This window comes from Vidua chalybeata, chromosome 3 (genome assembly GCF_026979565.1).
Source record: "Vidua chalybeata isolate OUT-0048 chromosome 3, bVidCha1 merged haplotype, whole genome shotgun sequence".
NCBI classification, from domain to species: Eukaryota; Metazoa; Chordata; class Aves; order Passeriformes; family Viduidae; genus Vidua; species Vidua chalybeata.
In genome coordinates this window covers 73,045,654-73,062,800 of record NC_071532.1, presented here as the reverse complement: position 1 = coordinate 73,062,800, position 17,147 = coordinate 73,045,654, and the positions used below count along the sequence as shown (strand labels likewise).

The 17,147-nt window shown below is 37.1% G+C and overlaps 1 protein-coding gene across 4 annotated transcripts in view; it reads right to left on the bottom strand.

The window, feature by feature from the left end:
- Positions 1-6,027: 6,027 nt before the first annotated feature.
- USP45 (ubiquitin specific peptidase 45) overlaps positions 6,028-17,147 on the bottom strand; it is a 50,916-nt gene continuing 39,796 nt past the window's right edge. For 3 of the 4 annotated variants that reach the window (XM_053936824.1, XM_053936823.1, XM_053936822.1), the window contains exons 11-18: positions 16,825-16,916; positions 14,795-14,851; positions 13,467-13,610; positions 11,411-12,080; positions 9,651-9,748; positions 9,188-9,274; positions 8,591-8,744; positions 6,028-7,197 (exon numbers count right to left, since the gene is read on the bottom strand). In XM_053936824.1, the coding sequence (XP_053792799.1) occupies positions 7,064-7,197; positions 8,591-8,744; positions 9,188-9,274; positions 9,651-9,748; positions 11,411-12,080; positions 13,467-13,610; positions 14,795-14,851; positions 16,825-16,916 (1,436 nt within the window). In that variant the 3' untranslated portion in view covers positions 6,028-7,063. The remainder of the gene's footprint in view (positions 7,198-8,590; positions 8,745-9,187; positions 9,275-9,650; positions 9,749-11,410; positions 12,081-13,466; positions 13,611-14,794; positions 14,852-16,824; positions 16,917-17,147) is intronic. The other variant, XM_053936825.1, reaches the window with a different exon arrangement.

The window sequence follows — 17,147 nt, the reverse complement described above, 5'->3', positions numbered from 1 at the left end:
ACAATATGGCGCCCGCTGGCGCTCACCCGGAAGTGAAAGGCGTCACGGTTCTGACCCTCGCCTGGCATACACGGGCGCCTTCCTCCGCCATCTTTGCTGAGGGCGGCCGGGCGGCGCTTCCCGTTTCCCTCGCCCCGGCCGGAGCGCCAATGCCCGCTGCCGCCATCTTTACTGCGGGCAGCGCCGCCGCCGCTGCCGCGGAGGGAGGCGGGGACGCGCTCCTGCCCGGAGCGGCGGGAATGGAGCGGGATTCACCCTCCCGCCTGCCGTGGTGTGAGGAGGCCCATGGGAGGCTCGTTAGCTCCGTGGCTCCACGGATAACTTCTCGTCAGAGTGCGATCCCTGTTTCCACTGCGGGGTCGACATGTAGAAGTATGTAAAGCTGCATGAATAAGTTTATAAAGCTGCTAGCTACGCGTGTAAGTGCTGTAAGTACGTAAGTGGATAGGCTCTGGGAAATGGCCCTACACTGAAATACATAATAACTGCTGTGTTGTAAAGCTACAGGGTGTGAGCCTTCAAAGTCAGGCCAGTGTATGGCTGTAAGGAGTGCTTGCGAAGCAGGACAATTCTCCAAGTAGCTTATCCAGAATATCCAAATGAACTTCTGTGAGTTCTACCTGGAATTTTTCATTTTATTTTAAGGTATGAAGGAAAAAAAAATCGCCTGCAGTAAACAGCTGTTCTTGTATGGACACTGGGGATGACTCTGTAGGCAGGATCTGAGTAATTCCATTCCTTTGTGTGGAGCAGAGGTTCCCATTAGCTGGCACATTACTTACCGCTGGGATCACTGCCTTCCCTTCCTTCAGCATCATGGATGTAAATGCCTAAAACATCCACAGTCTCTCTGATCTTTGCATAAAGTTATATTAATACCCACACGGAGTAGCAAAAATAACTATTATAAATCTATAGAAAATTCAAGGATTCAATTTATGATTTGTCAGTGCCACTTAGGCTACATATCAGTGTTGGCTGAAGCAGTCTAGATTTCCCCCTTTTTGTGTCACATGGAACGGCAGGACTGAGAATGCTTTCCACGGACAGAAATGCTGTGGAAGTTTTAAGTCTGTCCAGTGTCAACTCACACCTGGAACTCTGGAGTGATGCTTATGGATGGACAAACTTCCAGCTGCTACTGAAATGGGGCGTGCGAGGAAGTCCCACTCTTGGTCCTGGTTTTATCATAAATTACAGAACTGAGTTCTTGTAAAGGGAACAAATTTTATCTGTGCCCTTTGTCACAGAGGGTAAGGCAGGGGAAACAAGCAGTGCCCCTTAAGTGTTCAAGGATATGGATTCATCTCTGGGGAGCTCTTCCACAGGCAGTGATGACAAGACAAAAGCAAAAATACATGAGCTCAGATGTACAACATATAGCTTATGTTTAAATAATACAGTTTTCCAAATGGCTGGATGTTTTATTTACACATTTTTCTAACAATATATAACAGATGAAAAGACAGAATGAATAGATGACAGATGCAGCTATTTTCTCAGAAACTTATTAAAGCACCTTGGGTAGACTGGAAAACTGATCAGACTTGTGTTTGTTTTTCAAATACAGTCTGTATGTAAGACCCTGTTTACTTAGTAATATTTGGAATTATAAATCTACAAATTAAATGTATCAGCACTGTAGTCAAATTGTAAAAATACTATTTGTTATTTAAATACCTGCAGAATAGAGTTAAGACTATTAGTTCAAATAGATTAAAAAATGAAATGAATGAAAACTAGTTTAAACTTTTAACATGCTTGATTTATTGCTCACAAGTATTTTGAACTTAGCAACAAGATTTTTCATTATAGGATTGTCTTTTGTGTAAGCACAAGCACACATGAACATATCAGGGATTATCTCCATGTATAAATGACAGTAGAATCAGAACTCAGGTTTGTGGAATAGCTAAATAGGGAATGGAGACCATTGACATGGTGGTTTCACTACAGAATACACTAAAATGATTCCCATGTTACACAGCTCAAAAGCAAAAAAACCCTAAACCAGCAAAGCAATGATGTAATTGCTAAGAAGTCATAAACTCAGTCAAAATAAACATTCTTGTTTTCTTTTAAAAGCAGTTCTGCAACTTTACATTTTGTACTAGGGAAATCCTGGAAGCTGCAATAGATGTAAGAAACATTCTCGACACTTAAAAGTTAATTTTTTCTACTGCTATCAATGACAATGGAAGTATTTATAACCTTATATAAGTGGAATGTACACCAAGTAGTTTTGAAGTGGCTGGAATGCATAGCAATTGTTTTATTATAAAGTAAAAATTCACTCAGACTTCTTATGTAATGTTGTGCAAAGAAAGTGTTTTGACTTGCACAGACAGACATCCATCTGAAAATATATTTTATAATCTCATTTACAAAAAATAGATTGTGAATCATTTTGAATAATCACTTTTCCACTATTTCTGCTATTTGTTTATACACCAACAGGAGAGGTACAACAGCTAGAACAGCTGGCAAAATGACAGTCTAAGACATGATAAATAGACACAGAAGCAACAGTAATCTGTTCTAAAATAATTAGACTGAAATGGTTCTACCAAAGAATAGTGGCATTTCTTTCATGTAGATATACAAATCTTTGTACAAATACATAAATGTGTACAGGGTACAGCAAAATAGAGTCCAGATATTGAAAACTAAGGAGTATCAAATCTTTGTTTAATCAGGGTTGTTGTAACAACCCTCATCTGAACATTATCTTTCTTTCTTACTTAGTGTAGGCTTAGGTTATAATGTTGTTAGCTGGAACACAGATAGCTAAAGCTGAGGTGTGCTACCACTTTTTAATGAAAATTGAATTTGTTAATTATTGTTAACAGAAGAGTTGTATTTAAATGCTTTCTTTGTTCCCATCTAATTTGTTTCCTTTTTAATACATCTTAGATTTTGTACTAAAGAAATTACTCCTTTCTTATTTTGTTACCAGTATGTTGAAATAAGATTTTTATAATGGGTTGAGAATGTAGGTACATTAATTTCATGTCCCTTTATGATTCAGTTTGTGTTAGTATAAAAAAGAAGCATACAGAGAAGCAAATGGTGAAGTTAAGATATTTCAGCCTTTTAATGAATTTATAAACCACTCTCACCTGCTACCACTTGAAATCCATAGGTAAGAGCACTTCATTGATGCACACAGAGGGTGCAGATGGGAAAGGGGAGGAAGGTTGGCAGACTGCATGGATTTCATTTTCTAAACAAAGACGATTACAGTGTGTACATTTTGGGCGGCAAAGTTCAGGGTTTGTTTTTCTTCACCTCTATTTGTAGCCGTCTCTTAGGAGAACAGACTAATGCAAACATGATGTCTGTACACATATTGTAGACAGGTTAGTATAATAAATCTCTTTTGGTGTAAATGATAGATAAATCCAAAGATAACAAAGCTCTTTCTTATAATCTGTGCTAACTCTTTAGCTGATGCAGTGGTCTTTGTTGATGCCTCTGTTCTGGGGAAACTTGTAAGGGGTTCCAGTTGTCCATATATGTAAATCAGATACTTCCCATAGGTGATGTTTACTTACTGATGAGTGAGGAACTATTTAATTTGAATCCTTTGTAATTGTTTTACAGGTACTGTCTTGTGACTGGTCAGCAGAGAGCTGCTCAGGAGTCACAGCTTTTCTCAGGGGTCAGTATTGCAGCCTGTAGGCAGAGCCAGTGTGGTGGTGGGGACAGACCAGACTACAGCAACAGTAGCTCTTCCTGCAAGAGCTTTGCAAGCTTACAGAGTAAGTGATGAGATTGGGAACCACTATATCCTGCTTAAGGATCAATGAAAGCAAAGACATTGACATTGAGGCTGGCTTATGGAGACCCCAAAACCATAAAGAACAAATGGAGCTGATGAAGAAAGCAGTGGTGCCCTTGTGAGAAGAGAAGGGTGGGATGAAGAGAAAGCCATTTTGAAGGTATGCCACATGAAGACCCAGGCTACTGCACTTTCTCAGGGTGGGGGACCACAAAAGTATGGTGAAGCTCTGTAAGGAGTACATCCTGTAGGCCTGAAGAGATTTTTGGTTGGTAACATAAGACATTTTAAGGAGAGTGTTAAACTTTCAAGCCCTTCACTTGAATTCTGAAAACATACAGCTTTTCAGTAGCGTGCACACATCTGGTAGTTCCAGCAAACTGCCAGTTCCTTGACTCTAGAATCATATTTAACATTCTAGCACATATAGGATGTATACTCTTGTTTTCCCAGAATGCTCTGAGCTTCTTTTCCAATTCCTGATAAAGAATTATAAGAAGTCTTCAGTATACGCATTTATGTCATTTCTTTAGAGCCAAACTTTACACAAAATAACTTAGATCTGTGTAAAGGACACTGTGACTTGCATCTAAAATTGTGTGTGACATCTTGCACTGGTCAGTTTTTTCATTTTGAAGGCATAACTTCACCTATTGCCTTCATTTTTAGAGAATGCTTCCTTCTATCATATTTTCATACCTGTTCCTGACTCAAGGTTTACAGAGTTCCTTCCAACATAGCTTTTTATTTCCACTCAGAACACCTCATCCAGGAACAACAGTAATAATAAAGAAAAAATATTTTTAAAAAATAATAAAAATTATCTTGAATAAAGGCATTGGCTCTTTTTCATGGCACTTTCTCTCTATGTTCTATAAAATACCTGTAAATACAAGTAAATGTTCCCTGGCTGTTAAAGAGAAAATAATCCTGCCAGCATCTTTTATGCTATCCTAGGCAATGAAGTTCACTTGGGAAAATTTCAACAATCAGCTTGCAAACTCCAGTTAAAAAGAACCAAGACCACCTCAGGAATTTCCTGATAATAGCATTAAAAGTAGGAAGTAACAGGTAAAGAACCTCATTGTCTTTCTGTCCTAGTTGGGCAGTCTAGGGAGGTAGTACTAGGCTAAAAAGTAGATGAATACAGGTACTTAAATTCAGTAGTTTTCCAGAAGTCAGCAAGGAGAGGAACATCAGGTGTCAGCTACTCACTCTGCGTGCTTTAGGGTGGAGGATTCACTTCATGTGTCCTCCGAGCAAGATTGTGTCACATAAGTGATACTTAGTTGCCATTTGCTAGGACTGTTGCCTGGATCTAATTCTGAGTTTTGATCAGTTACACACAAAGAGGATAAAGACATGTGTAGGTAGATGAATGGTATGGGAAGATGAGGAACTAAAAGAGAATTATGGTATTTTAACCAACTCTCATCTAAACATTATCTTTCTTTCTTACTTAGTGTAGACTTAGGTTAAGAGCTTGTTAGCTGGAATACAGATAGCTAAAGCTGGCTGCTTGGTTTCTCTGAGTTTTACTACTTTTGGGTAGACTGAGACAATTTTAATTTATACAAGGAAAAAACCATGGTTTTGGCCAAAACACAGAGCCTAATTTTGATCTAAACAGAGGAGTTTTCCTTTTGGAAATAAAATGCTGTGCAACCAGAGGCTCACTCCATTATGACTATCAGTTGTATGGCCTAACAATCCCTACTGCCTGAACAAGAATGTGCAAGTTATGTGGCTCTTACACCTCAGCAGGTTGAGCAAATGCAATTCTAGCAGGCTGTGCCATTTTCTTATGCCAAAGAGACAATGCAAGTGGGATGAAGCTCTGAAATGGAGAATAGGAGAGTCAGGCAGGTAGGTATGACAACATGTGGTACAGACAGCAATAGGGACAGCATGTTTTTTCATTAAAAAAACATTACCATAAATGAAAACAGTAAGCATATATTAACATTTTTTTCTCTACCAAAGAGCAAGTCATACAGGATGGAACTGTTACAGAAGTAATTTGTATTTAAGTAACTGCTTATTAAATTAATTAATTGCCACAAAACTTCAAGTAGTCATCAGGTCTTGACCTTAGAATGAATCTGTTACTCTCTGGGATGGAAATGAGAAATTACCAAAGGAAGTACCACCTCAAAACAGGGCAGTCACACAGTCTACAAAAACCAGTTCTGCCACTAGGACTCCTGCTGTCCCCCACTGCTGACAAAAGGAAGTCCAGACATGTATCAGAGGGCAAAGGTCATCATTTACTGTCCAACTCACACACACAGTGCAAAAATAAGTTATAGTTTATTACTCCTGTGAGAAAAGTATTCAGGAACAGATAAACAAGTTCATATTTGGAACCAAAAGTAACAGAATTTACTGAATTACACTTGAACTCTGTACATACACAAGCTTATATGCTGTACATTGTCATAATTGTGAAGTTGAAAAATTACTAAATACAGAAATTATTTGCAAATCTCTTTCCTAGAAGGTAAAATGACAATACCTATTGATGGATTTATGGTGTGTGTATATATCTCAGAGGATATACTTATGCACACCAAGTACATATTTATATTGAAACAGGAGTACATTGCTATACCAGTGCCAGTTGGAGACAACTGAAAGGGTACTGGGTATCTGAGGATTCACTGTCACTATTTAGAAGCCATGTTTTCCCAATCTACTCCCAGCTCTTATCAGGAGAGTGCACTGAAGCACTGCCCAGAGACAGCTGGGTAGTCACTCCATTCTGGAACGACTCTGCTTTCCAATTACTACACACAGAAGCAACACTATTTGACAGGCTCTTGTTTGCAGAAATCTTAACAGCTGACATCCAACCCAGTGATGGGAAGGGTCTGGACTGGATCAAAAGAAGTTGAACACTTTATATTGTTACTGTACACCAGCAAATCCAGGCACTTAGCGCTATCAGTATTTCTATTCTCAATTGTTCTAGAACTATGGGCAAAAGCTTATCTTTATTATAACCAAAAACAAACTTTCCCTAGACCTCAGTAGGATAGGACATCATCTTACATTCTAACAGTACTGCATCTTAATGAACCCAGGAATTTTATATGTTTGGCAAAGTGCATACTTTAAGAGAATCATTCAGATATTTATAATAGTTTAACTGAAATTCAGAGTCAAAATATGATAAATTCTCTACAAGATAAAGGCACAATATTTACAGGTACTCTTACCACTGCAGCTTTAAATAAGATAAACTAAATAACACTACCTTCTTTGAAATTAAACTGTTAAGAATTATAGTAATAATCTTTCATAAAAAAGTAGATATGCTTGTGCATTTAGTACTCTTGATTCTGGAACCATCTGAACATGGGCATCACTAACGTACACCCACTGTCCTCCTGATGCTCCCATGGCTTCTTTTAAACCTGAAATACAGAAGCAAAAGAAATATTTTTCTTGTCTTTCACAACATCATCAAGAAAATACAGTGGCTATTTCAAAAAGCAAGTGAAGCTTCTAACCTACAAGAGTAATTCATTACTTAGATACAGTCTGCTATTCAGTTTGAAACTTACATGTCAAAGAGCACTGTAAGAGAAATTGGTGGAAGACAATGCATAGGAATGGATGCTGCCATGGCTTTTTCCATATATTTTTACAAAGCCTAAGATATCTCCAGTACAGCTTGCTGAGTTCCAACAGGAATTTATACTAGAATACAACCAGTTCTGACATAGAAAGAAGGTCTTATTTTAAAAGCTGACCAGTGTGAAATTAAGAACATGAGAAGATCTAATCTGTTCTAATAATCATTGCAAGTCAAGCATAAGACTGAAGGAAACTTTGATTTCATGAATAAGGTAAAAGATTGTCTTTCTGGGAAATGAGCTTCAAATGCAAAGTGATAGTACACAAAATAGAAAGGATAATGTTTGGTTCATACTTTCCCCCAGGAAGGTAAACAGTAAATATATTTACCTAACTTTGACAGCTTAACATATTCTTGCTGCTGCAAATTTTTCACTAACAGATTCTGTCCTGGAAACTTATTTCATTCTTGTCCTAGGGTGACTTTATGATACTTGTATCCCAAATAATCTGTTCTGCATACCCATCAACTATTAATAAGAAAGAACTAGTGTGCTATTCTCAAGATGCCAACAGAAACCCTACACCAAACCTTGTGTCTTCCATGAAAAAGATTCTTGCTGTTCACATTAAACCAGAGTATTCCAGATTTTTAAGTATTAAAAAAATTCCCATCCTAAAATACGTAAGATACACAAAATGCTCAAATATTCAGAAAATATGATTTAATATAATGGATTTGACTGGTGTACTAAACCATTTTCAGATACCAAATATGACAAATAATTAATCAGGCAAAACTACTGATCAGAATGTATTACTTTGAGTAGGAAAGAGAGAAAAGTTTTCCCTCAATTATCTGTTTAATAGCTGAATCAAAATTCCATTATTCACTCAGTTCTATATGGGATTAATAGCAGAAGTAGGATCTGTATTGTGTGCAACAACAACAAAAAAGAATAATTAATAGAATCATAGGTTGGTTTGGGTTGAAAGAAACTTCAAAGATCATCTAGTTCTAACAGTTCTGCCATGGGCAGGGACACCTTCCACTAGCCCAGGTTGCTCAGAGCTCCATCCAGCCTGGCCTAGAGCACATCCTGGGATTGGGTTTCTACAACTTGTCTAAAAACCACAATTATTCTCAGCTAAAAAATTATTTGCTATAAATCCCTGTAGACAGTTACTTTTGGTTTACAGTCAAGGAAAGGAAGCTCTGTTTGTACATACCCAGAACAGTTTTAGTGGTAGAAATATGCTCTAGCAATTTCTTGGAGGATGTCCTGACTTTCACATACGCTGCATAATGACCACCTCTCATTGAGCCACTGTGCTCCACTATTCCATAAAGACTATACAGCACTCTTGCACCATCCATAACGTTCTGCATCCCCAGAAACACAAAAAAACAGAAGTTAATTATTTCACAATAAATTTTACAGGCATCTTAAGTAGCTACCAGCAGTATGGTTCCAAAAGAGCCAATCAGCCATCTACAGCATTTCCAACAGCAAAATACCTCTATTACAAGACTCAGTAGTTTTACTAATTTAGTTACCATAGAGGCAGTAATACTTGTCCTTAATACTTGTCCACCAACATCACCAGGGCATCACAGCTTATCAAATATTAGCTGACATCTATGATATTCTTGATATGAATGGGATTGCACACAATTACAGTTCTGATCTCAAGACACTATCTGAAAAATTCACTCTACAATTTAATTTAAAATCATTATTATCATCATCATCATCAATCCAATTTAACTTGTGGTCAAGACACCAACTGCTGAAGTACAACAAAAATAAAGATTTTAAATGGTACCTTGCAAGATGCAGCACAAAATGGTGCTAAGTCTAAAATCAATGGGAAATCCACATGCCTGTTTACTTTCCGTAGACTCAAACCAGCCTTCAAAAGAAAAAAAAAAAAACAAGACTGTAAAATAAGTATTTTTATGAGGAAGCTTTTTAAAGCTAAGGTGGATCACTATACTATTAAATTAACCAAATCCAAGAGTAAGATTTCAACTGATTTAAACCTTCTTTGTTATGTTTCCAATGCAGTGCTACATGTAACGTGACGGACACACAAGGGGTTTCCCTGGATAGGTCAGGAAGGTTAAATGTACTCTGAATATGTTAGAATAACCACAACAAACATCAGCATGTTTCACACAGTGCTTCTACCTTCTAAAAAGGCAGTATTGGGATCTACAATGACACTTGAAGAACTGCTTGTCCACCAGTGGGGTGGAGGAATATACAAGGGGGGTTTGGCCTCTTACCTGGTGGAATCTTTTCAGGTGGAGAATAAGAATAGCAGGAACTGAAGAAATCAGCAGCTGTTTCCGTGCATTTGTGTAGACACCTTCCATTTTCTTTTCTGTATTTATGAATATCAAAATAATTTGTAAAGTGAAGGCAGTCATATGGAATTTTTAAAGTACTTTCTAAACATCTGACAGACTAGATCTATGCTGTGATGTTTCTGTACATATACAAAACACAAGGGACACTTTGGGGAGTAACAAAAATGTTTTCTCCTTTTTCTAGTTAATAAATATATTCTGTGAAATCTAAGCATTATTTTAGCCAGTCTTGTGCAAATCAGATCAGAAGCTGGAATCCTGTCCACTATCTAGGTCAGCTTGCACACTGAGATACTTATATTGTCTGTTACTATAGTACCCAACCTTCCTGTTAAAACCTAAAATAAATGCATGATCCCTGGATAAAAACTGGAAGGCACAAGTCTATTTATCTATGCTAATGTCCTAATCACTAAGAGTTTAGTTTTCCATTCTTTGGTTCTTTCTGCATGACTACAAGAAAGGTCTGAGGAGGGGTGTCTGCTTCAGGAAGCTTCCTAACCTGCTGGCTTCAGCATTCAGGATTGGGATATGTGGCTCCCAAACCCCCTATGGTGCAGAAGGCACCGAACACAGGGCGCTTACCAAAAGTAGCACAGTGAAAGCTCCACAGCAAAGCTCCACAGTAAAAGGGAACATGCCACTAGCGTTTGTTTTTGCTGAAAAAATTAATTTACTGGTTTTTTCGTATGTTCAAAAGAAAATAGTTAATTTGAGATATAATGGAGCACTTAATGTTTAATTAGGTGACCTCTTACATCTTTTGTTTTAGAAGGAAAAAATAAATGATTAGTTGTGAATTGATTTTTCTTTTCCACGGTGCCCAAGGAACCAAGGTGTTATTAAATGGCACTTACAGTCCCATGATGATTAAAGGAATGACTATAAAATACAAATATTTTTTTCTGAATTTGCTCATGCTTAACTTGTATCTCCCCAGATATCTATAAATGCACAGCAAACAGGCAATTTTTGTTATTATATGAGCTCCCTTTATTGTATTTACAAATTATCAGAAGAGCTTACATTTTTATTCTTCTGAAATTCTATATATTAAAAAAAACCCAATCTTCCAGTCCTTCTAAAATATTATTTTTTCATTAAATTTAAGTTGGTTTTCTTATTCAGTGAATTCTAATTGTCTGCTTGGGCTATATAAGCATCGAGGAAAACATTGTCAGAAGAAGGTACTTCTCTCTCATCTCCATTCTAACAAATTTTTGGAATTTTTTTTTCTCTCTTCATTACAACCCTCTTTTTGCCTCTTTTCCATATGTAATTACATTACTTCCCTGATTATGTATGCTACTGGGGCTGAATATTACAGCATATATTTTCAAAGCTTTGAGGATTGTAAGGAACAGAAATAGCAGCAAAGATTAGTATCGAGCAATGCACATAACTTGGTTTATGGTTATCTTTAAATTCTTCATCTTGGATAGAATAAAGATGCAAAATGAATTCTATGTTACATCTACGATTATGTTCTAATATAAAAATTAGTCTTATTGCCATTGCCTGATGAAGTTTTAAGTTGTTACAAGCAAGTTTTGTTTGGGGAGACATTTTCTGTTTAACTACAGCAGTGAGGCCCATGCTGGAGCAATGGAAGAGCAGCCAGCACACAGCTTTTGGGAGGCAATGCTGAAAATTGTCCAGAGGTACAGGCTCATTACCTGTGGAGTTGGTTTTCTTCTGATACTTCTGTTTCCTTTCTGTGCAGCTCTCACATAAAAGCTTGTTGTTCCCCATTAGGAGCTCTACAGAGGTGAACTGGTAAAGGCAGGACTGAACAGAACATTCCTTTGAGCTAGTTATGTAGCTTTGGGAAAGTGTCTGGAAAGCATTTTGAGGGTTTTGGGATAGTGAAGATTTGCCTACTGAGAACATGGAATTATTTGATAAACCTAATGCTGGATCTCCACAACTTGATTTTTTATCTTCATTTACAGGATCGCAGAAGCTAAGCTTGGATATGGCACTGGAAATCATCTCTTCATTGCTGTCGCTTGGCTTGCTGTGCGACGTTTTAGGGTTTAAGTGGTTGACGTGCACACCAGACACGCTGCTGGCTGGGCTCAAAGTTGTTTGCTTAGAAGCACTCTCGCTTTCTGAGGCTTCACTGTCTGCATCAAAGCTGCTTTCCGAGCGGCTGGCTTCCTTCTCGCTGCCCTCCGTCTGGCTTCCATTGACAGCCGCCTCTGCACAGGGGTCTTTGGAGCACAGGACGCCAGAGCTACCTTCCAGCTCAAGCTTTTTGGCTTTTTCCTGCATGATAACAGGACTTCTTTCTTCTTCTTTTGAGGAAGCTTTTCTGGCAAGCCGTCTCTCATGGTTCAATTGATTCTGTAAATTATGGCATTATTTATTCAGTAATAGAGAGGAGAAACAGGAAGCAGATTCCTAAGCAAACAAATCTTTTGAAACATGACAAATGCAAAGCAAATTATCAGGGGGTTATATTGTTCTATATTCTTCATCTCTCATGTTTAAGATAGCTGATGTCCTGAAGATGTTTTTAAACTAATTTAGGATTAGAAACCTACATCCCAGTCAGCTAAATCAGCTTATACTTACTGTGAGATCAATACTTCCCACAACTAATTACTTACACTTTCTGACAGCTGTAGATGGCACATTTGAAGTAGTATTTGCTTAATCTAATTTAAGCTTCTAAAAGGTCCTCAAGTTCAAGCTACTCCCCTGACCTCCCATGAGAGGCCTTAGTTGATGAGCAGCTCCAGAAAAAATTCAACTCACCTTACAGGCATTTGTCATAGAATTAACTAAGGCATCCCTAGGAGGATGTTTGCCGATTTCAATATTACCTGAAGTTGACTTTTTTTTAAATCAAGATTGCAAGAAGAAAAAAAAAGATTGCTTCCACAGAAAACTATTCCTATAGATTTAGGAAACCAAACCCACAAAGCTGCCATAATTTTAGGTGATTTGCAAATGTTCATGACTTTTCTTGCGTTCTTTTGTTTGGCTACTTTCCAAAAGAAACGAGCAACTTTCCTTCTCCTTTTTTTTCCCCCTTTATTTGAATTGGATCAAAATTCCAGTGGTACCAATGGGAATCCTTCCAGTCATCTCAATAGTTTTGTTTGGCTACTTTCCAAAAGAAACGAGCAACTTTCCTTCTCCTTTTTTTTCCCCCTTTATTTGAATTGGATCAAAATTCCAGTGGTACCAATGGGAATCCTTCCAGTCATCTCAATAGTTTGAGTTTTAGGCCTTTTCTTCTATAACTATCAGTTTCTGCACTACTTCTTTCTATCCTTTCCTTTGTTTCTACCTCATGTTCTTTTTCTACATCTGTCTCATTCTCTCCTCCTATCATTCTTTTATATTTTGTATTTTATATGTTGCATTTTATACATTGTATTTTTTCTTCACATGTGTTTAATGTGTTAGAACTTGATTCAGGAGTGTTTTTATGGTACTCAACAGAGCACAGACCCTTGCAACAGTCCCAAAAGCAACATGAATTGAAACTAGCCTGAAGATTTTTTTTTCCTTATAAATGAAACCCTGTAACTGAAAGCTAAATGGTTACCAATGACTGACATTTCTCATGCTTCTAATGATGACCTAAATATTTTAAAACAAGTCTATATGTATACTAAAAAACCCCACTGACACATGTCAACATTCCCTAGAAGTTCTCAGTCACCCTAGAAACTGAGTTAACTCAGGATGACTGGTTAGTGTGACTATTTAAGTTCTTACCTTATCTTTTGTTAAAGTGTGTTTCTTGACAATTTTGGGTTGATTATTCAGAGTACCGATAGAAGAGCAATTATACTGACCAAGATCTGCCTCCTGTACACTTTTACTTTTACCTGTTCTTCCCAAGGGCACAGGTTTTGCAACCTAAGAAATTAGACAGGAAATTAGGAAAGGCAACATGTCAATTTTGTATTCCTTTGCAACCTACAGAAAAGATGAATGTAGGTGGATTTTTTCTTTTATTTTAGAAAACAGCAACCTACATAAAACTAATTAAATACCCCCCCTGAATTGTGATGTAAGGCTACTTTCTAGAGTTTTTTAAAATCATAAGCTCACTGTCAGTGTCTCTGAAGGTTCAACTGAGAGCCACAAGGAATAGGAATGATAGAAAATTTCTGTATGCACTACAATACAAAATAATCTATTCTACTATTGTATAAGCACATGCATAGCTGTGGGAGATGTGACTTTACCAAAAGGGACACAGGTCCCCCTAAGTCAGTCCCTGGTGCAGCCTGTGACAACAGAGCTGCCACACCCCCACCCCAATCACATTACTGGCAGCAGCACACGTCACCTGTAAAGGAAAGTGCTGACTATAAAGTCATGCCCATGCTCAAGTAAGTGCAGCAACTGCTGAACAGCCACAGAAATCACTCTCTAACAGAACCCACAAACACATGGGAGCCAGGAAGCACAGGGGCCCAGATAGTCAAAATTATCTTAAAGCCTTAACTCCCACAGGCATCTGCACTCAGTGCACCAACAAAGATGAAGAATTGGTTATGAAAAAAAACTGGTGCTTGGAGAAAAATACATTTTATACAGAAATAAATATTATATTAATTACTCTCCCTTAAATGTAGATGAATATATGCAGGATGGAGGAAGAACCACTCCCAGCCCACACCCACTACTCTCAAATGAAAAGTCCAAGTCCTGAAAAAATAGCTTATGCCTTCAAAGGAACACAGTTCCTCTGCAGCTAATAGAGGCAATCTAGAAAATGCTGAGAATACCAGAATAAATAAATTCAAGTATCCATTTTTAAAGTGTCTCATCCTATAGGTAAACATCAGCCCAAGGGACTCAGGTTCTCTAGATACAAACCAATAGGTTAGAATCTGACTCACTGGACCTCCAAAAAAAAAAAAAAAAGGCTTAGAGGCTTATAATCATTCTATTTATGTAAGTACATACTATTAAATTAAGCTAATCAAAGGCTTAAATCAAAAACTATGTAAATACGGATAAATATTTTCATAAGGCTATTAAAAACAATCCACTGGAAGCAATAGTTACTTGTTACATATTCTGTTTCTTACCCTCTCCTCTATTATAGGAAGTGAAAGATCAATGAAAGGTTCTTTTACAGTTGAAATCTTGAAGAAAAAGAGAAAATGCACTTAAACACAAAGAACAGTATATGGGTTTAGTACATAGCTCCCTTTATTTAATCAATTTATTACCAAAAACTATACAACAAGCTAATTACTTACAAGATGTATGAAACTACAATGAAGAACTTCCCACTAACTTTTAAAAAATGTATAAATGTTACGTCTAATTTTCTTTCTAACACCACACAAAACTTCAGCATGTAGAGGTAAAGGGCAAGGCCGTTCATCTGGGCATGAACTGACTTGAAGCAGTGTGGTGTTCACTTCCTCTGCGCTCCAGATAGATTTTTCTCTGTGGTACCATTTTGCAGGAAGCTAAACTTTTAGGGTTTCCTGATTCTGGATACTTCTGCACAGGTGTTTGAGCTGTTATGCAGCTGGTAAATGACAGTTATGTGACAGGCTCTAACCTCATGCTCTCAGTTAAGATTAAGTCAGTCTTACTGGTTACACTCAAAAGCTTTGTTAGATTTTTTGACACCATATACTAATTGGTAAAGTCAATACAATTACAGGGGAAAAGGTACTTGGAAAAAAAAACAGCCTCTTTTTTTTTATTGAGGTTTCATTTTGCCATATATAAGCTGGAAAATTCTTGCAAAGCATACCTAAAAACAATCTCTTTCAGCACTTTCCATCTGCCTTTATCACTAAGTTCCTTAGGCTCTCTCCTTTGCTGTTCTCAAATTCCTTCCAAAACTGACTTATCTTACCTCTGAAAAGACTGTGAAAAACAAAACCTTAAAAAAGGAAATAAAAATCCTATTATATATTTAAGTCACAGCCATGCCATCAATTACTGTCACTATGTCCCTTCTCCTGTATTTGTGACCCCATCTTCCACCTGTGCCATTTGGTATGGACTGCAAGCTGATTTTTACCTGTTGCACGAGGGCCTCAGGAATGTTTAGGTTCCAGTAAAGCAATAAATGAGATCAAAACCAGGCAGCTCTGGTGACTGACTGACTGCCTGGTGAGCGATGTTCAAACAGGGGCTCCTCTAAAGTGTTGGTTTGCATGAACAAACATGCATCAAAAATATCTTGCCAGTGCAGGCAAAGGAAAATGAATGCTAAACTCTTCCTCAAAGGGCTACAGCTAGCATATTTCCAAGTCCTGTGCAGGCAGAATATAAGAAGCCAGCAAAAATACATGAGACATGCAAAATACATACAACCTCTATTTTTTATAGGGTCAAAGTTCTTCATTGGTACTAGTAGCACATTGAAGAGTAATCTGCACATCACACACAGGGAAGTTTACCTGGCACTGCAGGACTGTGCTTAATTTTTCAGATTGATTAATTTACTTAATCTCTATAATATGAAATAGAATGTTTAAACCAAACACAAATGTAACATTCAATTTAAAAAGTCATGCAATTAAGATTTTTCTCTGTCAAACTTAAAAAAAATTATAAGGATCATGGAAAGCATTTATGATGGAATGTCAGTAATATTAATTATGAAAGGATTACACTGTTCATTAGGGTTATTACATTAATTATAAAAAATACTTCAAAGAAAAAGAAGTCATTTTAGCATTTTCCCACTCATTCTAATTCAAAGTAAGTAATTTCCAATTTTCAGGTGTATCCCAGAGAAGCAGGCAGGAGGATTTATGTTTTAAAATAGGTGTTTCAAAAATATCAAATAACGCTGGCGTGCAACACATATGATTATAGAATTTGGAACCTCCAGCCTTAAGTCAGATGTAAAATCAAGCCCAGTACTTGAATCCTTTGTGAATTCAAAGGATCTCTCTTCTTATGTTTGGGAGGATAATGCTTTAAAGAAGGAATAAATAATTTCAAATGAGAAACTTTCAATAAAGTCTTCTTTTTACAAACAAACAAACAAGTATAAAATTGGCAACACAATTTTATACTTTCAAGACAACGTAATCAAACCAGTATGTGATCTATTCCACATCAAACCAAATTCCAGAATACCTACATTTTCACATTCCTCACACATGACAGTGCTAGTCAATTCACCAACAAAGATCCTATCTATGAAGTTCATCTTCACACCCTCTCTTCCATATGCTGAAAAAACATTGCCTTTTTTAAATGTGAAAAATAACACATCCAATGCCACACTATAAGTACAACAAAATTCTTTCCAAGATATATTACAAAAGCACAATTTTAAACATATTCAAAATGTTTTGAACACAATACAGTAACTAATACATCATATACTGTGTTATCTCAACATTTAAAATATTTTATTGAGAAGGTTCCCTTTTATCCTTCCCTTCCCCATCTTCTGTAACA